This window comes from Strigops habroptila, chromosome 5 (assembly GCF_004027225.2).
Source record: "Strigops habroptila isolate Jane chromosome 5, bStrHab1.2.pri, whole genome shotgun sequence".
NCBI classification, from domain to species: Eukaryota; Metazoa; Chordata; class Aves; order Psittaciformes; family Psittacidae; genus Strigops; species Strigops habroptila.
The window spans coordinates 79,177,663-79,202,914 of NC_044281.2; the positions used below are offsets into that span (position 1 = coordinate 79,177,663).

General features: G+C 49.6%; 1 protein-coding gene across 1 annotated transcript in view; it reads right to left on the reverse strand.

Moving 5' to 3' along the window:
- Positions 1-25,252, reverse strand: part of FAM53B (family with sequence similarity 53 member B) — a 51,578-nt gene that overhangs the window by 25,755 nt on the left and 571 nt on the right. Inside the window, exons 2-3 of the mRNA XM_030485743.1 lie at positions 5,537-5,769; positions 2,001-2,052 (exon numbers count right to left, since the gene is read on the reverse strand). Coding sequence (XP_030341603.1) covers positions 2,001-2,052; positions 5,537-5,605 — 121 coding nt within the window. The 5' untranslated portion in view covers positions 5,606-5,769. The remainder of the gene's footprint in view (positions 1-2,000; positions 2,053-5,536; positions 5,770-25,252) is intronic.

A 25,252-nucleotide genomic window follows, 5' to 3' on the forward strand; every position in this document is an offset into this window, starting at 1 on the left:
CTAATGTTGTATCATCTGACATATTAAGCCTTTAATAATGTTTCCTCATACATTGAGTTATATTACAATCTATAATCAATTTTCAGATTCTTTAGTTGTTTAGTACCTTATGAGGTACCTACCTCTAAGATGCAAGGGCTTCAGTTTACTCTTTTTCCCCAAATTATGCCACAGGTAAGCAGGACCCCAGCTGGGTTTCATGGTCATGGTGCGTTACACACCCCTTGGGGCTTTGACCCAACTTCTTCCTTCTCTTTCCTGGAGAAAACGCTCCTGAGCCATCATCCAGGTTTGGACAATGCTCTCCCAGCAGCTTGCCCTGCTGTTCCATGGCCACTGGGACCAGCCACAAGCTGCCCTCCTGCCCAAAGCTGCCCTTGCCCCCAAAGGCAACTAGGAAGAGCCTATGCAAGGAACCTCAGCCTCTTCCAGCCAAAAACCCAGAAAATTCAGCCAACTTCCCTCCATCCCACCAACGTCATGCATGGGACTATGAGTCTTTGCCTCCTGCTGGCTGTGCTGCCAGTCCAAACTCCACTGTGTTCATTAATCTCAGTGCTTTCTAGCAACAGGGACTTTGCCTTTTGACCTGAAATATTCCTCAAGTTTTGCATTCGGTGCCACTACAACCATGGGACTTCTTTAACAAGTCAAGCAAGTTTTGACGCCAGATTAATCTGATTGTGGCCCATGTTTGGAGACATCAAGAACAACACTCAGGAAAGATGCCTAAAATGAAACCCAAGCTAACCATTGCCTTTGTATTCTGGAGACACTGGCTCCTCTTGACTGGACATGATGAAGACCATTACATGGCAAACTGTGGTCAAGGAGGTGACATTTGTTCCCCTTGGAAAGAGGACCATTTGGCAGCCAAGGAAGATCAGCACAGAGCTATGAAGACACAGAAGGCTTTGTAAAAGCTCTTAAAGACAAGCTGCTTTTCAATTAGGCATAGACTCATCAGATCTGCTGAAGAGCCTGCCAGTGCCACAGTGCAAGACAAAACCATCTGATCAGGTTTCTTTGTTCCTCTCTCATGTTTGACAGGCAGGAGAAAGGGAACGGGCTGCCTCTGCCCCTTCTTGACTCTGAAGCTTGTGACTTCCATCTGAAAAAATCCAAATGCTTTCCATCTTCCCCAGCTTCCTGATGCCTGGAGTTAGCAGAGAGCATGGGAAATGCCTCCTGTCAATGGATGTGCTCGGCCCCTGTTAACACTAATGAGAGTTGTGTCCATGGAGAAAAGGGGCAGCTCTTTGTCTGCAAGGTCCTGGCTTTCACAGCAAGCAGCTTGGCTCAAACTTGACCTGCAGCTTTAATTGGGTTTTGAGACTTCACCTAGTGACTGCTTCCCCCTACAAAGCCCAAAGAGCACAATCTAACAGCACACCCTCCTGCACCATCAGTATCATGGGCCAAGGCACCAATCCCCCATCAATTTTGGTGGCTGTTCAGCATAAAAGTTGATAGCAAGCTCTGACATAATTAAACATCCTATACCATGGTTATCATCAAAGGCAAAAATAAGACCTTTTCCTTATTGTTTGAGGCCTGTCCAAGCACTTTGTGCCAAGTGGTAGAACATTCTAGTGATAACACTGATATTTATTACTTGCATTGTGCCAAAAGTCAAAAGCCATGGTCATGGGCTGGATACTCAAACACAATCTCAGACCCAAAGTGCTTATAATCTCAGCTGTATGAGTTGCTCTAAAAGTGAGCAGATATATCAAAGGGGAGAGGGAAGGAGATAAGCAGTTCACTCAGCAACGGCAACAGGCAGAACCTGTGGGAAGGAGGGTGGCATGGGCATGATGGACACCACTAGCGGGTGGTGGGATGGGTGCCCCTCCATCCACACTGTGAGGCATCCCTGCCCATGGCAGGGGGTTGGAACTGGATGATCTTAAGGTCCTTTCCAACCCAAACCATTCCGTGATTCTATGAAAGCAGGAACAGAGGTGGAGTAAATACGGACAGAAGTGTCTGTTACTTACCCATCACGCCACAAGAGAAGAGGGTAGGTCCTTGACTCATCTTTGGAGTGTGCTGCAAACAACCAGAGAAACTATTCACTTCTCGCAGACTCGATTTGGGCACCAGAAACCACCCTGCCTCCAGCTCTGGCAAAGCCACACTGCACCCGGCAGGGACAACAGCCTTGGGTACCAGCAACGATCAGGGGACAGACCCAGGCATCTTCCATCAATGAAATCCAATTTCATTAAATGCTGCGGATGGTGTTGAGGCCCGAGCTTGCAGACCATGGTCCTGCAGCTAATCCTTATCCATGGGAATAGTTGCAGTGAGGTCCCCAGCTCCAGCACCCAAAACACTGGAGAAACTAAACCAGGACCTGCAATTCAGTGGCAGTTCTGGATTGGGCAAGAAAGCAGCAGCAGTGGCATCTGAACCCCATCCAAGCCCATTAAGGCCTCCCATCTAGGTACAAAACTATGATTCTATTTGGGTTTTCTAAACATACAGTGTGTTTCTAAGGCAAGGCGCCCTCACTGCAGCACTTGTGGGGATTCCACATTCAGATTGTGCTGATTTGCTCTAAAAATAGGGGGAAATGCAACTATATGGGAGCAAAATAATCCCAGTTGGTTTATATGCTCTTTTTTTTCCAAGAATTTTCCTCTTGACAGTGTGAGAGACATCATCAGACTTCTAAAAATGGGCATGGACAGTTCTGTATCCAATAAATCAGTGTCATCTGCAGCTACATGCCATTTCAGCTATGTCTGCAAATCACTTTCATACTAATAGTCCTTTTATTATCCCCCAAAATATCCATATTCTGCTTCTGAAGTGTCTCTCCTGGCAACACCATCCCATCTGAGCCAGGCTTTACATCATCTGAGGGAAGCACCAGCATGACCTCCCTGTTCATCTGTGCTACCATAGGTGTGTTTTATCTGGCATTAAGCCATCGCATTTGCGCCTTCTCTCCTCATCCATGTTTTACATGTTGCCTGCACACATCATGATGGTGATAATAATAATAACGTAATATATAATGATGATAATAATAATGATAATAATAAATGCTGGAACCTGCTTGTACAGAGCCATCCAACAAAAGGATCCCACTTCATTTACAGAATACTGTAAATATTGAATATAGAGGGATGTGGAGGCAGAAAACAACGATGGGATCCAGATGTGGAGAAGGTAAATAAGGGCTGTTCATCTTCTTTGGAGCATGTGCCACTTTTCTGTGTGAAGTAAGGATATCTCTAGCTGTCAAGCCCCACCTCAGGAAGAAGCAGGTTATGATTAATCAGGAAACAGCAAGGACAGGCAGCTGTCTCGAAAGAGTGGCCAACAACATTAGGTGACACATGCCCCACAGTGAGTATACTTCTTAGGGCAACACTGGCACAGGGTGCCCAGAGAAGCTGTGGCTGCCCCATCCCTGGCAGTGTTCAAGGCCAGGTTGGATGGGGCTTGGAGCAACCTGCTCTAGTGGAAGGTGTCCCTGCCTGTGGCAGGGGTTGGAACTGGATGAGCTTTAAGGTCCCTTCCGACACAAACCATTCCAGGATTCTATGATCAGGTTTTGGTAGGTGATACTGCTCCACTGCTCAGACATTTATGTCTTTTAGGCTTTGCTTTTTGGCCTTTCCCATGAAGTCAACAGAACTTTCTTTCTTTGGTGGGTCAGTCTTCTTGCCCCAATTTAACAGCCCAGACAACCCAGCAATCCAACTTGTGTAACCAGAACTATCACTGCACTATTGACCCAGCTCCAGAGCTGCGGGAGGCACTCGGCAAACACATGGGGGCAAAGTTTCTCATTACAGCTCTGCACCTCCACTCCCTGCCATCGAACAGCCCCAGCGCCCATCCCTTCCCATAGGAGCAGAAGAAATTACTTCTCATGTGCCTCTCTGCAGCAAGTTCCCCTCCGCCTGCCCCACACACCTCTAGGATGCAGCCGGCATCAGATGCTGCCCCTTGCCACCCTGAGCAGCAGCCAAAGGAGATGCTGCCTTTCCAGCAGGAGCTGACATTAAAGCAAGGATATTTTTCCAATATATCACTATCCTTCCTTCCCAAATTTCACCCTTTTAAGGCAGGATTTAATGCTGCCTCTTCCTTGCTTGCCTTCTCTTCCAAGCATGCACCGCCAGGGCAGCCTGCCTTCACCCAGCACGCTGCACTATCTGCCCAGGAAGCCCAGCTGGACAGTTTGTGATCCTCAGCAAACTCAGACATTTAGATTTCTTTCATGCTCAAAATGCCCATTTAGGGCTATTCCTGCCAGATGCTTCCTGCTGTGTTCCTGCACACCCTTATCTGAGACCAAAATAGCCTTTTGGTCTAATTTCTTCTCAGACTATGACCATGTCTTCTGGAGGACAGAGGAGCAAACATCCACCACCAGGCTTTCTCAGATGGCTCTCCATCATCCTGCACCTCCTCCTGCCCCTGCTTCCCACCCTTGCTTGCTCCAACACTGCCCCAAGACAATGCATTGCCCCTCATTTGCTGCTACTGCAGGTTCACTCAGCCCCATGGCCTCGCTCACCCCTTCCAGCATCATTTAGCCTGCCTGCTGCTCCTCATCTGTTCTTTTGTTGCCTGCTCATCCAGTGTGGTTGCACTTGCATCAGTCCAGGCTGCCAGCAAGACTGCTAAGTACTACAGCACTGCCCTTTGCCATCTCCCACTTAATCCTGCTCCCCTCTTGCTCATCCTTTTATTAATGATGAGCATCTGTTCACTGCTGGTGAAGCAACTTCTCGCCCATGTTATTCATGGTGTTGATTTAATGTTTTTCCTACTGTTTATTTCATTGCATGCTTGCTGAAATTCATATATGCAAAAGCCACAGCACTCCAATCATTCACTAATCCCCTGCTCCTTGGATATTAATGCAGCTCAGTAGAAAACAGTGCTATAAACCATCTCCTGCGTCCAGCTCTGGGGCTCCCAACACAAGAGGGACGTGGAGCTGTTGGAGTGAGGCCAGAGGAGGCCCCAGAGCTGCTGCGAGGGCTGGAGCAGCTCTGCTCTGGAGCCAGGCTGAGAGAGCTGGGCTGGGGCAGCCTGGAGAAGAGAAGGCTCCTCAAGGGGACACCTTAGAGCAGCTCCAGTGCCTAAAGGGGCTCCAGGAAACCTGGAGAGGGGCTTTGGACAAGGGCCTGTAGGGATAGGCCAAGGGGAATGGCTTTAACCTGCCAGAGGGGAGATTGAGATGAGCTCTTGGGCAGAAGCTCTTCCCTGTGAGGGTGCTGAGGCGCTGGCACAGGGTGCCCAGAGAAGCTGTGGCTGCCCCATCCCTGGCAGTGTTCAAGGCCAGGTTGGACACAGGGGCTTGGAGCAACCTGCTCTAGTGGAAGGTGTCCCTGCCCGTGGCAGGGGGTTGGAACTGGATGAGCTTTAAGGTCCCTTCCAACACAAACCAGTCTGAGATTCTACGATCTAAAGATCCAGCCCTGCAGCACAAAAAGCCCTTACTACAAATCTATGGCAAAGCTCTTGGTGGCAAAAGAGTTTTGAAGAAAGCTCTCAGGAAGCTTACCAGCTCAGTCCTGCATGTTACAGAGTCAGCACCTTTGTTTTGCCGTGTTTTGGTTAAGATCATCACCATGGTAATGCAGTCCTGCCTCGGAGTCCATCAGGGTCCAGGCGAAGAGCACCAGCAGCTGAGGTCTGGTGAAGCTCCTCTTTCAGTCCATGTTGCTGCAGGAAAGGTTCAGCCCCACCAGCTCCTTGAGGGATGTGCAGGAACAGCCTCTGAGCATGGAAAAGTCCCTGTGTGCACAAAGAGAGAACAGCTTTGAGGGACTTGCCTGGAGATTGGAGGGTGGGTGCACTGGGCAAGGGCTGAGTGCTGACCTAAAAGCACCCCGAGGGTGGTTCCTCCACAGGAGTATTTATGTTAGAATATTAAACACTGTTGGTGACCCTCTGTACCCCATCAGTACAGAGGTGTTTCATGGGACGGGTGATTGCAGGAGCTGTTGGAAGTATGTAAAGTGAACACGGTGATCCAGAGGGATAGAAGTATTTTAGGTAGACAGACACACAGACGGATAGATACAGATAGATAGACAGATAGACAGATAGATAGATAGATAGACAAAGTTTCTTCTGAATACTCCCTTTGAGAAAGGGAACTCACATCCCCTATATCAAAGATACCAAGGTTTGAAAGAAGGGCTCATTAAAGCCCCAGGGTTGATCTCACAGCAGCCCTTGCCCCCACACCAACAGATGTCCAGCAGAAAAAGCCTCTCCAGCATCATTAAGGCTGTGAAATCCCCTGGATGCCCCCATCCCACCCCAGTTACTCCCCAATTCCCAACCCATGAAGAACCAATTGGGGAAAAAACAAGGCAAGGAGTTGCCTACAAGGAAGGAGACAGCTCCCAGCCCTGACGTCCTCAGGGCCACACCACACCTCCTGATCCTTACCTATTTCTTAGGTAGGACAAGCTAAAGGCTGCACAATGAGGAGCACGTGTTAAGAATGAACTGCAAGCCAGGCTCATACAGGACCACACAGACCATGAGCTCTGCCTCACCTCCTGCCGCCCTCTCCCATAGACTTACTCTGTGCAAAAGCAGACAGATTGCACTTCAAATCTGATTATAGAAATCAGTGTTTTCCCCGAATCACTCCTCTAATCCTGTTTTGCTATTCTGTTGCCTTGCAGTTAACAACCAAAACCACCATGTGCGCGATCTGAAGAGCACAAAACACTGATCTTGTACCATGCAGTCAAAACCCAACCGTGATATTTAAGGACAATATTTGAGAATATGCCTCAAATAAGTATTAAACCTCATTACGAACCGATATGGTTTCTGTTCCCAGCTCATAAATCATCTTTCCTGTGTTTACTGGGATTAGAGCTTGCGATGGTGTTATCAGTAGCTCATTTGAAGGCCAGCTGGCTGGTAAAGAAAAATCACCTTCTATTCTTGTGTGAGGACAAAGTTCATGCAGAGTGCAAAGCCAGGAGTGAGAATCAATACATTTCCCAAAGATTTACTCTTCCCAAGGGCCCCTGGTACAGTCTGCAGATTCTTATGAGACACTGGTGGGTTTATAATATGCGATTTATAGGTAGCTTCATCATAAACCTCTGAGTAAACCAATGACCAAATGGAAACCATCAAATAGAAAAATAAAGCTTTTCGGACAGTCAAAATGACACATAATCTGTGAGCCCAGATCACATATTTATGCTATTTATATATTATATATATGGTATTTATGGTAGCCTGGGTTCATGCGAGGAGATAATGACGCAAGGGAGGATGGGGTGGCTGGAAGACCAGTTGACTAACACAGCAACATGTCCCCACCACTCCCAGTGATGCTAGAGACAGCTCAGACAGCTCTGTTACAGCACATGGACCCCCAAGGTTATGCTCAGGAGCCTCCCCCAGTGCTGGGGCCAGGTTGGGGACATCAAGCTGTTTGCCAGAAGCAACAGAAAGAGCCTGTACAGTCATTAAGAAGCCCCACAGGAGTTCTACATATCTGCATTTTGACAGTCCTTGCATCAAATATATTAGTAGGCAGCAAGACCTACAGGTCCTTTTCAGGAAGGATGGCTGCTTACACCAGGCTCTGAGCAAACAGCAGGCGAGAGGATGCTCCCTAAAAAGGGCTGCACGTAACAGAAAAAAGATCACAGAATCCCAGTCTGGTTTGTGTTGGAAGGAACCTTAAAGCTCATCCAGTTCCAACCCCCTGCCACGGGCAGGGACACCTTCCACTAGAGCAGGTTGCTCCAAGCCCCTGTGTCCAACCTGGCCTTGAACGCTGCCAGGGATGGGGCAGCCACAGCTTCTCTGGGCACCCTGTGCCAGCGCCTCAGCACCCTCACAGGGAAGAGCTTCTGCCTCAGAGCTCATCTCAATCTCCCCTCTGGCAGGTTAAAGCCATTCCCCTTGGCCTGTCCCTACAGGCCCTTGTCCAAAGCCCCTCTCCAGCTTTCCTGGAGCCCCTTTAGGCACTGGAGCTGCTCTAAGGTGTCCCCTTCAGGAGCCTTCTCTTCTCCAGGCTGCCCCAGCCCAGCTCTCTCAGCCTGGCTCCAGAGCAGAGCTGCTCCAGCCCGCGCAGCAGCTCCGGGGCCTCCTCTGGCCTCGCTCCAGCAGCTCCACGTCCCTCTTGTGCTGTTGCCCCAGAGCTGGATCAGGACTGCAGGGGGGGTCTCCCCAGAGCACAGTAAAGGGGGAGAATCCCCTCCTCCGACCTGCTGCTCATGCTCCTTTTGGCATGATGAGGATGAGGAGCAGGGGGCTTTTTGGGAGGCTCCATCCCTCCCCCAGAGTACTAAGAAAACCCCAGAACAGAGCTGGTGGTGCCCTCCTGCTCCCTGCACCATACTGCAGATGGCTGAAGCACAGGACAGGGACTAAAACCACTCAAGATCTATATTTTTATCTGCCACAATCTTGGCTGTCCCTGATCCCAGCTCCAAAACCAGGATGCTTGCTGCAGGGCCGGACTCTCTGTGTTTGGCATGATGCTGGGGCCATCGCTGGCAAGTTGGCAGCATGGGGAGTGAAGATCAAACAACATTCTGAGCAGCACAAAAGCAGTTAAGCACAGCTCCTCGTTAACAGGGTATGATTCCTCAGGAATAATTACCCTTCCCTAAGGTAATGGTTAATGTTGGTGCTGCAGACTCCTACACACAGCCGGGCGTGCGGCAGCCAGCAGGCAGGAACAGCAGCAAGTACAGGCAGATGCTCCCTGCCCGAGCCGGACAGGCTGCAGCACACATCACTCTGCACCTCCCTGCTCCATTGCATCTAATGCAATTAACACAGCCCTAATGATAACGAACTGGCAGTTAACACCACCCAACGTCGGGTCCGAGGCGCACTTTTAGGTCCGGGCTCTTTTTAACTACTGTTTGGTTGGGGTTTGAAAACATCCCCAGCGAGAAACTGCAATAAAAAGGAGAAGATTCCAGTGAAATGGGATCTTTGGCTCCTCATCCCGCTCCACCAGGCTCCTGATGCACGGCGTGACCCAGCACAGTCCTGCCCTGTCATGTCCTCGGGATGCAAACAAGTGCTGTGGGACAGAAACACTTCTGCAGAGCCAGGATGGGCTCCCCATCAACTCCAAGGAGGAAACTACTGTGTATTTATAGACTGGAGCTTTCACACACACACACACATGCTAATGAAAAGATGCTCTTCAGGGACCATTCATTATTTTAAGAAATGTATTTCCTCACTTGCAATCGGATAAAGGAACTATCTTCATCCTGTCATCAAGGTTAAGTTCAGACCTGGGCCATGGCCACTGGGATCAGCAGGATCTCCTGAGCCGTACGGAGCATCCACAAGCAGCACTAGTGCATGGAAACACCTGAACCATGATTTTTCCATGGGCATTGCTTCAAAATACAGACAGAGGAAAAGAGCTCAGGATTTAGCAAGCTGCTGGATCTCTGCCATGGCTGGAGGGAGCCTGAACAGTAACCACCACCGTAAAACCACACATCCGACCCCAGCAGTACTCTTCATGAAGACGGCTGAGGACCAGCATCATGCACATTTCCACTTGCTGTGGGACCATCACCCTCTGTACAGAAACCATTCAATCTCTAATAATCCATCTCCAGACACACACACTGACATAAAACCTATTTACAGGCAGAAAGGGATGACAGGAACGAGGAGCCAGAGCTGTATTTTGCATACTGATACACCTTGCGAGCCACACAGCGGGATCACACTCGGAATATCAATCGCCTGCCCCTGCTGAATTATTAATGCTGCTCAAAGCCTCCAGTGAAAAGCCACGAGCCATGCAGGACCCTGCTCCCAAACCCATGCCCCAGCACTGTTCCCTGTGCTGTGCTTGAGGGAATATCCAAGCACCCTTTTGACTGCACAGAAAGTTTTCTTAAAGCCCTGCAAGAGGACAAGAGAAGCACTCCTCACCTTCTGAATGGAACCAAGAGCTGCCCATCCCTCTTTGGGCAGAGGATTCCCAGCCACTTCCAAATAGCTCCCAAACCCAGTGAAAGAGGAGGAAGGACAAACACCCAAGCCCAGCCTTTGTCCTTGGCGTAGCTGCAGGCTTGGCTCCATGACCACCAAGAGCGTCATTCCAAAACGCTACGGTACAACCTAGAGCATGCTTTGGCTCAGCAAGAAATATTCCTATTTCCACACTGTGAAGTCTGGTTCCAGAGAGCCAATGCTGACGCTACCCAAAGGCACATGGTGCTTTGGGAGGCAAGGCTGGAGCAAGCTCAGCGCATCTTCCAGCAGCCACTGCCCTGAGGCTTATCCCAAGGCGGGAGGATTTGGTAACGCTGGTTCATAAGTTCCAAATGCCACCAAAGGAGCAACAAATACGAGCGAGGAAAGACACAGCAGTTTGATATAAACAGCTCTCTGAGAGGAAAAGCAACAAATGCAGCTTGGCAGAGGAAAACACCAACCTCCGAGTGGAAAACAAGGGGCTGAGCAAAGAGCCGCTGTGATTGCGGAGTTGATTTAACACGGTTTAGACCCACACGTCTGAAGAACCAAACCTCATCCCCCCAGGCCAAATTCTGAGCATGTTTCTAAGGCTTAACCATCCTCCCCTCACACCAATTAAACCCAAATTCCCCTCCTGCTACACAGAGCTCCAGTTTTCCGTGCACACAGACGGCTGTGGAGCCTCAGCACATCACAGCCAGTCAACCCATCTACAAACACGACAAGTGACTTACAAGGAATTTGGGGAAATAGCCAAAACTGGTTAGTGCAAGTGAAAATTGTGGGGTTTAAGGATTTCTACAGCATCACATTGCATTTTTTATCCAAACTAAAAATCATGCCCCCATCCTTCCACTTCTTAGGGAGGATGTGGGGCTACATTGAGTCTCCTCGTTGTACATCCTGCCTCACCACCAATGCTTTGGACAATGCCAAGAGGTACATCTTCAATTTGTTGATTTACTGCATTATAAATCTGGAAAAACCCTGGAAGCCTGTCCTTTGCAGGTAGCTAAATGTGGGCTCATTCCTTCTCTCAGGCAGTAATTTGCCTCCTGCACCAGGATTAAGAGGTGCTCAGCTCTGGGCAGCTTGCTCCCCTCGCTCGAGCACTCTGCCACGCCGTTAGTGAATACTGATTTCATTTATGGGGTTAAAATCCTCCAGTAAAAGTGAAAGATGCCATTCACGGCCTGAGAAGAAGCCTTCACACTCTGAAAATGCCCCGTGGACTAGTCCTGAGTAAACAGGATCATGAGTCAGTGCACGTGACTTCACAGGACAGAATTTCCACGGATGCAGCCACGTCAGGATCATCCCCTGGGATGTCAAGAGGAAAGAGCTGCCCAGACTGCCCAGCCATCCGAGCACAAAGGCTGCAGCACTGCCCCGTCTGACCCCAAGCCTGCAGTCACCTCCTCCTGCTCCACAGGTCCTTCCCAGCTCCTGGAAGCGCAGGAGAAGGGCTCTGGTGCAGAGGACCATGTGTCCTGCATGGTTCTCCTGTCCTACCTGGCAAGGACTTGGGTTCACCATACACTCCAGGTACTCGGAAATCACCAGCCAAAGACAAGGAATAAAGCAACGTCTTCCTCTGCCTCCTGCTTGCAGCTGGACGAGACTTTTCCAGGGCTAACAAGATAAAGATGCACTTTGAGCATTAATTAATAACTAAAAGACTTGCCTACACTTAACATCTTTAATAGCCAGCATAGCAAAGGGGAAAGCAGCAACAGGTTATGTTCAAGGCGAACATTGCTCCATAGGTCGGCACGGCTTCAAGAACCACATCACCTCATTGCTTACAACCAACAGCTTCACGCCGGAATGAGGTCCTCACTAACACAGCCCAATATTCACGGGTGCCACAGAGCTGCCAGAGCAGGACAGCCTGGATGGAGCCGACCTCTACAGCCACACTGATAAAATCCACAGCCAGAAGGAGCCCGAGGCTCACCGCTACAACACCCATCCTGAAGGGCTGCGTTAAGAGCAGAGAATACCACGTGCAGCCACTGCGGATGGCCACGTGCAACCTTATGGAAGTCTAAGATTAACCCTTACTACCAGGAACAACGGATGTACCAGGGTCCTGCCCACGACCAGCAATTAATTACTAAGCAAATAGAAGTCTTATTTCAATCCAATCCCCTGCTGCAAGTGCCTGGGCATCACCTCAACCTGACGACGAAGGCAGCAGGTCTCCGACACCCTGAACCCCAACCCGCACATCCAAACCTACCTAGCCTTTAGGGAGAGCCTGGAATCCAAGCTCACACCCAGATCTACATGTTTGGGTTGGACTTTATGCACAGGCAAGCTCTCACCAAAAATAAGAGCAATTAAGGAAGATTACACACCATCTAGTTGAGTAAAACACGTCAGGTTTATTGCCCCCGTGCTCTCAGGGAATAGGAGTGGCAGGGGGAAGACTCCCTTACACAGGAGGGGCGAAAGGGACTGAAAGGACAAAGGAAGGGGCAGAGGTGCTTTGTCTCAACATCTTAGCTTGAAGAAAATGGTGCTGGCAGTGACTTTGCCTTTTCCTCCCTGGCAACTGAAAAGGAAAAGAAGAGAGCAGAATTAGTCATTGCAAAACAGCAACCGGGAAGCGAGAGGTGTGAGCGAGGAGACGGCCGGTCTCCAGCGGAGAGGTGCCAGTTAGATGTGCAAAGAGGCTACACAGCACCCAGCTCACTGGACGAAACCTCATGCATGGTAGTTAAAGAGAAGAGCACAAATATTTGGAGAACTAACACGTGGTCTTCAGTATCTCTTGGCTGCACATCCAGCCACGTCTTCATGGAGGACGAGCATCCATGAAATGGCTTGTGTTGGAAGGGACCTTAAAGCTCATCCAGTTCCAACCCCCTGCCACAGGCAGGGACACCTTCCACTAGAACAGGTTGCTCCAAGCCCCTGTGTCCAACCTGGCCTTGAACACTCCCTGTCTGGCCACGTGCACTGATTGATGAGCTGCCCCAGCTCAATGGAGAGCCCCAGCACACTGCTCTGCCATGGAGCAATGCTGGGGCCCGCTTAGCTCAGTCCCACTGGAGCACTGGGAGCAACACAGAGCAAAGCTCAGCCCCATAAGCCCAGCAGGACTGGCCCCAGGGGAGCCCCAGAGGAATGCAGCTCTCCCAGGAGTCACACTGGTTTGGGAACACACACTGCCAATATTTCTGCACAGCACCATATGGACATGGTATGCTACAGGATGCTCTTAGTCTAAACAACTGTATACATGGCACATTCCCTTTGAGCAGACCTGCAATCGTTGCCTAATCTGCTCTGATTTTGAGTAATATTTCTAAGGAATATTGGAAATACTGGACCAAGGGGTGTCTCTGGAGCAGAGCAGCTGAAGCAGCAGCAGCAGGTCCAATGAACCATCTCACCTTTCTGCTTCCCCCCCCAGTTGTGAGATTTATTACAAGAATCTGCAGTGGTCTGTGAGACACTGTGAGTGTTGGCCACGCTCCCAAAAGCTGAGGAATTGCTGAATTGAGAATTGCTCTGGCTGCTTAATCTCAACAACCAGGGATGCTGAACAAGCCAGCAGAGTCCAGGTTTACTTTTAATTACCTCTCAGAGCGTGCTGCTCCAGTAAACAGACACAAAACCCACAGTTCTTGTTCCTTCCTTATATTCTTTTCCCATATACAACCTGAAATGTCTGAGATGGAGACAGTAAACACAGCCCCACCGTGTCACTTCTACTGACTCACTTCTCAAACATAAACAATTTCAAATAGCACGTAAACTCATCTTAATGCCTACCTCTATAACATGATGTCCACTTACTTAAAGGCAGATAACAATGCTCTGAGGGTTGGGGGGCTCCTTGGCCAGCCTGAGCTTCCTTGTTTGCTCCAGAGCTCTTGGGGTCTCTGCAAGAAGCACATCCTGGAGCTGCAAAGTGACTATAATGCTTTCTACTCATCACTGACCACCAAAAACCCACCACATGGACCAAGCACGAGCAAGACCTGGGACATCTCATAGTGTAACTGAGGAAACCTTGCCAAGTGCAAGAACATCACTGCTCTCAGAACAGATTTGGATACTGCTTGCAAGTCAGATTTCTCTCTTTTGAGGCTGAGATGGAGAACTGGTAAAGGCTGAAGGCCCCTAAAGAACTATCAGAACTTCAAGCAGGGCAATACTGGGTGTATGCATCGATTGCCAGACTTCACATCATCTCCTGCCATTTCCCCTCCATGGATAAATACCCCAAGATTGCAGAACCATCACGTGAAGCCCAGCAAAACGATCACTTAGGACCTTCCAAAACTAAAATGATCTACCTGAACCAGGCAGGCAACACTTTAAGAGTTCCAAATGCTTTCACCAGACAGTCTCTGTGCCCACAGAGGGTACCACACGTACCTGCTGCCGCCTGCAAACCCTATGAGGCCACTTTGTATTAGACAAAATTACTCTTGCTCTTGGGCAATCTCTGGGGTTTCATTCCTCAGCTGAGAAATAGCTTTCAAAGAGCTCCTTGGCTCCTGAAAGACAAACCTAAAGCCTTCAGTAATCCTCCTAGCGACTGCAAGGCACATTTCCCTGCTGTTTGTCCATTCGTTGCCATCAACGTTGGCAAGAGGAAGGTACGGCAGCGGCACAGCCACGGAGAGACGAGTCCTGTGGGGCTGGGAAACCTTTGCCCATGCTGCCACCTCCATCCCTCCAGCACGCTGGGAACAAATTTCCAAGGCCTGCACCTTACATAAATCTCTTTAAGGAGCGAGGAGCCAAACATCTGTGAGTTGTCTGAATTAGCGTGAATCTGGCAGACTGAACAGCAAACTTGTATCGCCCCGCAGCCTTCGAATCTCTTGTTTTCCTCGGGTTCATTAAATACATAACAATCTGTTACCAGAAGACAGTTCCTACGTGCATGGGCTGCCAAGGAGCTGGTTTTGATAGTGCTGGTGGAGATGGGGAATGTGTGAGGAGGAGAGGGGGGCTCTTCCTGACGCAGAAGGGTGAGGAGAAGACGGGCTGTATCCACCCTGCCTCCTCCACCACGAGGCAAAGGCTGTCTCTGACATGTAAACCTGGTGCAGCCAAAGCTGGAGGTGATTTTCATAGGAGCATAGAATGGTTTGTGTTGGAAGGGACCTTAAGACCATCCAGTTCCAAGCCCCTGCCATGGGCAGGGATGCCTCACATCAGATCATGTCACCCAAGGCTCTGTCCAACCTGGCCTTGAACACTGCCAGGGATGGGGCATTCACCACTTCTCTGGGCACCCTGTGCCAGCGCCTCGGCACCCTCACAGGGAAGAACTTCTTCCTTATATCTAACCTGAACTTCCCCTGTTTCAGTTTGAACCCATCACCCCTTGTCCTATCACTACAGTCCCTGATGAACAGTCCCTCTCCAGCATCCTTGTAGAATTTTGGTAAGCTTCAAAGGAAACAGAGCTTAAAAGTGTGAGACAAGCAGAGGGAGATGCCTTCAAAAGCCAAGGACACCCTGCAGCATCATCCCAACTGGGATGACGATGCTGCACCCAGATGGAGAACCAGGCTCTGTGAGGGTTATTCACACTGGTGAGCAGAGCCCTCGGCACAAGGCATCCCTGATACAGGAGTTTTCCAGTGCCGCTGGGGCCCAGGTATGCCTTGAAGGCATGGCCAGCACCAAGCCATGGGCAGAATGGTCTAATGCTGTGATGGGGAATAGTATTGGAGGCTTCGCTTTCCCTCAAAAGAAGCCTTTCTAAGAAGCTACAAGGAAGAAGTCAAAGCAAACACCCTCTCACCATGTTTACCCATTTAAATCAAAGCCAACGCAGCACCGAAATGCGCCCGACAGCATTTCCACGGAGTCATTCATTGAGAGCTTGGACTTGGGTTTCAGCTTTTAATATCACAGGGAGGCTGGAATAATAGAGAATCTGTTGCTCTAACACACTGTGAACTCCTGCGAGGTGTCAGCAGCACGTAGAGCCCAAACCTCCGGCAGGTTTGGCTCCTTCAGGGGCTCCCCCAGGGAAGGGCAGTGAAACGTTTTCCCCCATTCCATATAATCCTGGGGTACAACAAGCTGCCTCTCACTGCCCCAAAGCGAGGCACCCACCAGGCAGACACGTAATGCCTGCAGAAGACAATATTCCCAGTGTTAGGATGCTTCATCCCCTGGAGATGCCTAATTTCCACGCAGCTGGAGCAGGGCAGGATGAGCCCCACTATAGGTTGGCATCCATAAAAGCCCAGATTTTGCAGCTCGTCTTGGAGACGAGGGAAAAAAGGGTTAAAAAGAAAAAGTAAGTGGAAATGAAAACAGTCCCTGCTTTTATTTGGGCTGGCAGAAACACCATCCTGCCCAGCCTTCCTTGAGCTCATTTATGGCAGTGTGAACATGCAGTAAAGGCAGGGGAAAAAAAACCCAGCTGCATTTTCCACCCCAAGAGTCTCCATCTCTGGATACTCTCCATACATCCCTCTTCCTCCCACCCCAAAGGTGCAAATTAGGAGGAGAAACAGATTCCTTTGTGCTGTGGAAATGGGAAGCCCATAGGACAGACGGGTCTGGTCCCAGCAGCAGTGTGGTGTGAACCAGGAAGCATCCTGAGGAGAACTGACCTAAATCATGTCGCATCCCATCCCAGCTCCAAAACTTCCAGCAGGCTATCAGGAAGCGAACCATGCCAGTGCACAAACAGGAATGATTGCCCAGTACAAACAGGGCAGCAAAAATGTCCACCTTCATCCCATGGAAAAATATATATCAACTTCCTACCCTAATGAGTGAAGGAATTAATGGATCCTAGAGTTTGTAACTCGTTATGAAGTCTCTAAAATAATGACACCACCTTACAACACATGAGATTGCAACTTATACATCAGAGACTGGATATACATCACGGATAGGAAACCATGGTGGGGGGAGTGGAACTAGATGAATTTTAAGGTCCCTTCCAGCCCAAAATCATTCCAGGATTCTATGAAACAAGGCACAGATTCTTTTATAGACACTAAGAACAACACTGACAACCTTGCTCCAGTCAGAAAGAACAGCAAGAACATCAGTCATGAAGCAGAAAAGGAAGAAATGGTCAATACATACTTTAACACTGTCCTAAGGAGAAAGTAAAATGATATGGTCACGTTTGTCAGGAGTAACCGGGGATGATATTAAACAGCAGGCACTAAATATAGCTCTTTCTTAAACAACAGCTCCAAATAATTTACACCTTCAAAGTTTATAAGATCGTGCCAAAAACTCTCCGGAGCCGTGACCACCGATGCTCCCAGAGGACAGGCAGAGCCCCGAGAAGGAGCCCTGCAGAGCTCAGGTTTCTGTGCAAGGACGGGGAGTCAGGAAGCACAATTACCAACACACAGAAATGAGCTCTCCTTTCACCGGATACCTTTGTGCTGGGAAAAGGCAGCGCTGGTACAACAGACTTCATCAGAGTGCACAGACATGGATGACAGTTATCGATAACTACTTCACTGACACGTCTCACACAGACCTGCAAATAAATTGGCTTCAACAGAAACTGGGCTTTCACCTTCTGCCATGTAGTATTTCTGGTAACAATTGGGAAGGAAAGAAGAAAATTGGTGCTGTGTAAGGGAGTTAAGACTGGCAAAAGACTAAATATGGAGAATGAATAGACAGCACAGAATGGAGAGAAGCAACCAGCACAGTTTTAACTGAGATATTAAGATCATAGGATCCCCAACTGGTTTGGGTTGGAAGGGACCTTAAAGCTCATCCAGTTCCGACCCCCTGCCACGGGCAGGGACACCTTCCACTAGAGCAGGTTGCTCCAAGCCCCTGTGTCCAACCTGGCCTTGAACACTGCCAGGGATGGGGCAGCCACAGCTTCTCTGGGCACCCTGTGCCAGCGCCTCAGCACCCTCACAGGGAAGAACTTCTGCCTCAGAGCTCATCTCAGTCTCCCCTCTGGCAGGTTAAAGCCATTAAAGATATTCCTTAAGAAATAAATTGCTTAAAAGACACCTCAAAGATAGGAGCACGTCCCCAGGCTCCAGCACTGTGCAGGCATGTGGGAGATAGGACCAGGGACCGGATAAATTTGGGATCTCCAGGAGGATAAAAGATGGTATTGCCTCTGTGCTCTGCACTCCACAACCTCTACAGGCACTGCACTCAGACACTACTAGAGCCTTCTGTTAAGTCTGATTAAGGTCTGAAGACCCAGGAGTAACTGAGGAGTACTAAGACACAGGTACAGTTCCACAGGGGAAGTGATAACTGCTCAGGGACAACCTGGCTGCCCTCAGAGAGGTAAGAAGGTGCCAGGCAGGTCCTTTAGAGGGAGCAGACCAGAGTACAACACTCAGCACTGTGGGAAGTCAGAACTACGCAGGTTCGGAGTAAGGGCAAAGTGCAACGTGTCCCTGAACAGCACATGCAATAAATGACCAGCAGAACAAATGGCTGCGGTGGGTTCTCAATCAGCACTATGTTTGTATCTCTGCACTGGATGGCTTTTCTAAAAGATGTGCTCCAGCAGAATTAATTCAGAAAACTATTAATACAGGTGATGTATGGAGCAGTCCCTTGGGAGCGTGGCTCTCCTGGCTCAATGCCCTTTGCCTCGAGTGAGCTGCTGCATCCCCATCATGTCCCGGCACAGTCACCAGGGTGGCACACGGGAGGACCAGGAGGGAGGTTGCAAACCAGCCCCTCCACAGGCTGGATGGGATCTTGTTTTGGCTCCTTTTTAACCTGCCACCTTCATGGTGTAACGTGGGAGCACGCAAGAGACGGGCACAGGGAGGGCAGTGACAGCACAATCCATCACATTGGAGAGTTGGGTTCTTCTTGAAGTTTAAGATGCTTAACAACTAACCCAAAACCTCCACGGGAAAAGTAATCTACCAACAACATAAACCATGGACAACTGAAAAAGTGGGTGAGAGTTTCTAAATGAAGAAACCCAGAAAACTGTGGCTGCCCCATCCCTGGCAGTGTTCAAGGCCAGGTTGGACACAGGGGCTTGGAGCAACCTGCTCTAGTGGAAGGTGTCCCTGCCCGTGGCAGGGGGTTGGAACTGGATGAGCTTTAAGGTCCCTTCCAACACAAACCATTCCGGGATTCTGTGATTCTATGAATAACTAAATCTTCATTAACCATGATGCTTTCACTCTGAGAAGTACCATCCAGCGAACTGTATTCCAATTATAACACAACTGATAGCCCAATAAAGACATAATCTTTATCTGAATTAACAGAGAGGCAACAAAACTGAATGTGGATGTTTTTACTGCTTTCTGTATCTTTACAATTGCAATGGATCTTCAGTTTTGGCACACAATTGTAGCTTTTGGCATCTATTAAATACTACTAAAACTTGTCCTTTCAAAAGTATTCATTTCTAACAGCTTGGACAAAGAAAGCATGAGATAATGGGGTTAATATATACTTTAAGTGATTTTATAGCATTGACAACTATTCCCCAGCACACCAGGAGGCTGTTTTCAGTAATGTATACATAAGCACACAAATACAAACCTCACAGTTACTGTGACTTTCCCACATCACTTGAAACAAGAAATTGCACCACTCGGCCTAACCATGCTGCTAGGCGGTCACAGAATCACAGATTGGTTTGGGTTGGAAGGGACCTTAAAGCTCATCCAGTTCCAACCCCTGCCACGGGCAGGGACACCTTCCACTAGAGCAGGTTGCTCCAAGCCCCTGTGTCCAACCTGGCCTTGAACACTGCCAGGGATGGGGCAGCCACAGCTTCTCTGGGAAAAGTCTGTGCCAGCGCCTCAGCACCCTCACAGGGAAGAGCTTCTGCCTCAGAGCTCATCTCAATCTCCCCTCTGGCAGGTTAAAGCCATTCCCCTTGGCCTGTCCCTACAGGCCCTTGTCCAAAGCCCCTCTCCAGGTTTCCTGTAGCCCCTTTAGGCACTGGAGCTGCTCTCAGGTCTCCCCTTCAGGAGCCTTCTCTTCTCCAGGCTGACCCAGCCCAGCTGTCCTAACCAGACACAAGACCAGTTGTCTTCATTGACAGTTTTCCTTCCCTAACATTTCCCAGCGGTGCAGAACAGTGATGATGGTGGCTGTACAACTGGGGCAACTGAGGCAGAGGAGCACAGAGGCTTCTGTCAGGTCACCGCAAGAGTCATTACGGGGAAAAGGACAGAAAAGATGTTTCTTAAATGCAAGTTAACTGCATAACGTGTTTCAATTTTTCGCTGAGGAGCCCTTGGATTTAGCAGCAGGATGCAGGGTACATCTCTTGACCCCCCCAGTCCGGGCTGGCCACTGATGCACCTTGACAGCAGTGATGTTCTGCACCACTTCTCCAAGCCCCGCCTCTCCTTCACCATCAGAAAGCTTTTTGGTCCTTCCTTTCGAGGGCTTCCTTTTCAGCAGAGAGGGAGAGCAGGTTTCCCAGCTGCTGGATCAGAGCTTGCCAGATTCCATCTTTTACAAACCCTCAGAGACGTAACGATATATAGCACAAAACGGCCACAAAGTGAAACTCTTCTTTCGCTCTGGTCCCATACCTACCGCATAGCACAAGTCCTGAAATTTGGCTGCTGAAAGCAAAAGCTATGGCCAAGATCCATATGAATATATGGAATTATATACCCCAAGGGATGCTTCAAATGGACTACAGAGGAGTGACACCAATGATGCTGCTATATTTAATCCTCTAAAAGCAAAAACCATGACCAAGTTTCCCTTGGGCGCTTTTTGGTTTAGGGGGAATGCACAGAAACTCAATGCACCAGAACAGATCTTTTGCACTGGCTCAACCACTTCTTAAAATATTAGTCAAATATGGCAATTACGGAGCCAAACTTGCCTGGGTACCCCCCACCTGCCAGTAAAAGGACCCATAGCCTGTCATATTGGGGCAGCCGTGCTTCATGCAGGCTTTGGGGCTCCTTCAGGTCAGTCAAAGCAGTTTCCTCCTTCCATGCACTTCAACAGCAACTTCTAACATATCAAATCTTATTTATTTTACACAGCATGTGTTAGATCACAGAATCCCAGACTGGTTTGTGTTGGAAGGGACCTTAAAGCTCATCCAGTTCCAACCCCTGCCACGGGCAGGGACACCTTCCACTAGAGCAGGTTGCTCCAAGCCCCTGTGTCCAACCTGGCCTTGAACACTGCCAGGGATGGGGCAGCCACAGCTTCTCTGGGCACCCTGTGCCAGCACCTCAGCACCCTCACAGGGAAGAGCTTCTGCCTCAGAGCTCATCTCAGTCTCCCCTCTGGCAGGTTAAAGCCATTCCCCTTGGCCTGTCCCTACAGGCCCTTGTCCAAAGCCCCTCTCCAGACAGATGCATAAGATGTGATATCTTACTTATCTACCATATCATACTTATTAGGCTTCAATTCATGGATCAACCACCTGAAAGCAGAATAAATGCTTGCTGTAGATTAATTCCACGATGACACTTCTTCATTTTCAATGCCCACTTCACCCGTCTATGACTGAAGCTCCCACATGCACAGGCTGCACTATCAGAGCTCGCACCAGCTTGGCTGGCCTTCAGAAATAACTCTTGCTTGGGAATTCTTGTCTCTCCGGAGGCAGCCAACTCGTAAAGTTTGGAAAAACAAACCAGCCCATGGATCTGCTCCCCGATTCACTGCACCAGAGCCACGCTCTGCATTGCTGCTCTGCACACATAGCTGGGTCGTGGGCAGCCGGGTGTACTGTGACCTTGGAAAAGTCCTTTTTCACATTACAACACTGCTCATAGGGATACTTGAGTGCAGCAGGGCTGCTCTGCCCTCTTTCAAGGAATTTATGGAAGGTCTCATCTCTCAAGAGAGCAGTGCTGGGGAGCGGGCTCAAGCAGGGAGCCTTCCCCAGGAAGACTTAATGCCCCGTCAGGCCCAGATGAGTAAGTAGCAGGGTGGAAAATTCCCTTCTCTTCGCCTGAACAGTTTATATTTAGCTCTCTGGGGAGCAGACGTGCTGGAGGAGCTGTTGGTTTGGTGGTATTTTTGCACAGCCCCACAGGGACCCCTGCAACACAACCCACAGCGTGCCAGGGGAGGCTGCCAAGGGCCACCTATTGCCACTGTGCTCCACCACCACATTGGGCCAGGTATGGAGGACACGGATAGACACAGCCCTTTGCTGCTGAACAGACCTCCTCCTTCTTGTTCTGTTTCCCCGAGTCAGCAGCCTTGCTTCCTCTTCCTCCTCCTCCCCGTTTTGGGAGAGAAAAGAGCAAAAATAAGCCACCCAAGAAGAGAGCTTGCTTGAGGAGCTACAGAGGAGCAACCTCATCAGCTTCTCTGTTGGCCTGGTCCTTCATGGCCTCGGATATAAAACATGGGTTGTCTTTCTGGAGGTGTTTTCACTCTAGGAGAGAGTCTTGGTGAGTGCAGACCTAATGCAAAGGCTCTGCTTCCCCTCTGCGATGCAGGAAAGAGACCCAACACCTCTGGGCTGAGCTCTCCAAAGAGCTTTGAGCATCTCTGGCACCTCACCCTGCCCTAGCCCATTGGTCCAAAGTCTGCTCTGCCACAAATTAACATTCATTAGGGATATTTCCCAGCAAAACCATTCTATAAACCATATGAACCAGGAAGGGAACAAAACCAAAACCAACCCTTTCAACCTGGGGCATCCTCTTTTCTACATGACATTTTACAAGGAAAGGACAACTACCTCCATCCTGATGAAGAAAAGAAACTCCACAGTACATTATAAGAAGGAAATGAAAAGGAAGAACAGCCTCAAACCACACAGCTGTCATTTGAGAAATCAAGAGTCAACCAGTCATAATAAAATGGACAAACCGGATTAAACCTCATCCCCCCTCCATCACCCTTGAGGACACGTATTTCTGCACAGAAATATGGGTGTTTGGGCAAAAAGTTGTGTGTCTCGTTCTACCTAAACCTTCCCACAAGCAAAGCAAGCCTTTGATACTAAAAAAACTTAATTACATATAATTAACTGAAGCAGACTTGGGGATTTATATCAGTATATGTTCACCTATTGTTGCCCAGAGAAGCTGTGGCTGCCCCATCCCTGGCAGTGTTCAAGGCCAGGTTGGACACAGGGGCTTGGAGCAACCTGCTCTAGTGGAAGGTGTCCCTGCCCGTGGCAGGGGGTCGGAACTGGGTGAGCTTTAAGGTCCTTTCCAACACAAACCAGCCTGGGATTCTATGATTCTATTTGCATGTTTATGCACATGTATTGATTTATGCAGGTTTCCATACCTGAAAATGAGCCTCCATCAGCGCCGGCTCTGTCCCACAGTCTGCCTGATCTCCATAGATAAACATCTGGATCTCACTCACACAAATCAATTATCTGCTGAATTAATTCACCCTGATTTTCCATGCAAAGTTCGGCATTCGACAGCTTGATCTTCCTCCCAAAGGCCGTCTGCTTTCTATAACCAATGCAGTTTCTAGTCACCTTGGCCAAGCGCAGAGCTGGGAATCGCCAAATTTCCCTCCCTGCTCTGGGTTTAACCTGGAAGTGAGGAAGTCTGGATCCAGGGATTCCATTGCAAAGCCAGCGGCACGCGTGGCCGTGCTCCACGTGGCCGTGCTCGGCACGGAGTCCTCCTCTCCTCTGAAGTGGAGAGATGGAAACAATTCCACAGCAGGTTGTTTAGACTGGGGCTTCTGGTTGGGGTTTCTGATCGGGGGGTTTTCCCCCACTTTTGAAAGTGAGGAGGCTGTGTCCTTCTCCCACTAAAGCGCCTCCAACATAGGGTGAAGAGGCTGCGAGGCTGAGAGAGCTGGGCTGGGTCAGCCTGGAGAAGAGAAGGCTCCTGCAGGGGAGACCTGAGAGCAGCTCCAGAGCCTAAAGGGGCTCCAGGAAACCTGGAGAGGGGCTTTGGACAAGGGCCTGTAGGGACAGGACAAGGGGAACGGCTTTAACCTGCCAGAGGGGAGACTGAGATGAGCTCTGAGGCACAAGCTCTTCCCTGTGAGGGTGCTGAGGCGCTGGCACAGGGTGCCCAGAGAAGCTGTGGCTGCCCCATCCCTGGCAGTGTTCAAGGCCAGGTTGGACACAGGGGCTTGGAGCAACCTGCTCTAGCAGAAGGTGTCCCTGCCCGTGGCAGGGGGTTGGAACTGGATGAGCTTTAAGCTCCCTTCAACCCAAACCAGTCTGGGATGCTGTGATTCTATGCACAGCCCTAATCCTGCATCCCTGAGCCTGGCGTGCTGGAGCTGAGTCTAACACACCCACCACCACAAGCATCCTCAGCCTCCAGAGGACTTTTAAGAACGAAGAAATAAACCAGAAGCTCTGTTCAAACCCACAGTGAGCCAGGACAGGCAAGGACAGAGCAAACCGCTCTGAAGTTCAGGTTTTTTACTATCACTCCAATTAATCTGTTTCATGACCCACCCTAAATATTTTCCCTAGAAACATTATCTGCGTTGTTTTGGGGTTTCTTTATTTCTTTTTCCAGCCCTCAACCAACCCTTGGTAAATATTTCTGCCCACGTCAGAGGCAGGCCAAGGGAATCTGTGCTTCGCCATCGGGGGGAATGTCGCAGCAACCTCCTGCGCTCAGAGTATCGGTGAGAGGAGAGCAGAGATGCTCAGAGCCCTCCGTGGTTTTACTGCTTTACCTCTGCGATCTGCAAGTAGTTTTTAATCTGTCAAAATAAGACTTTTATTATCGTTTGAGGATTCAAAAGGAAAATATGCACATCTGGTTTCAATTGCCAGCCGCAGCTTTGTCTATCAGCCGAGTTCATAACAAATTACGCTCGCTTTTTACTCCAGAGGATTTCCTAAGGAGGGGATGAGCTGCCAAGGTACACCAGCGTCTGTGGAGACCGCACAGTGTGGGGAAGAGACAGCGGCACTAACCTGTGGTGCTGCAAGCTCCCTCTCCAACATGTAATTACAATTATAGAGGAGAAAACACTTATTCATGAAACCTTTACACACAGAATCTTCACACACTGTATAACTTGAACAACCTGGTGTCACGGAGTGGAGAAATAAGACTTATGGACTTTATAGCACAACTCTGCACCCGGGATGCTACGTCGGGGCACACGGCTGCACCCCTCCATCGCCGCCGCCTGCTCCCTCGCATGTTTCCTCCTATGACTCTATGTGCCAGGCGTGAAAACCACGGCATGGCACCGCAGGAGGTGGGAAACGTGCGCGACAGCCCCGGAGAGCATCTCCGCAGTGATGCTCCACCACGTCCACCGCTCCCCGGGGCTGCACAGCCCCCGGTGCGAGGTGTTTTATACCGGCCCCGTTAAACATCACTCGGGGCCCGGAGGATGGAAAGCACGTGTTGAAGCGTTG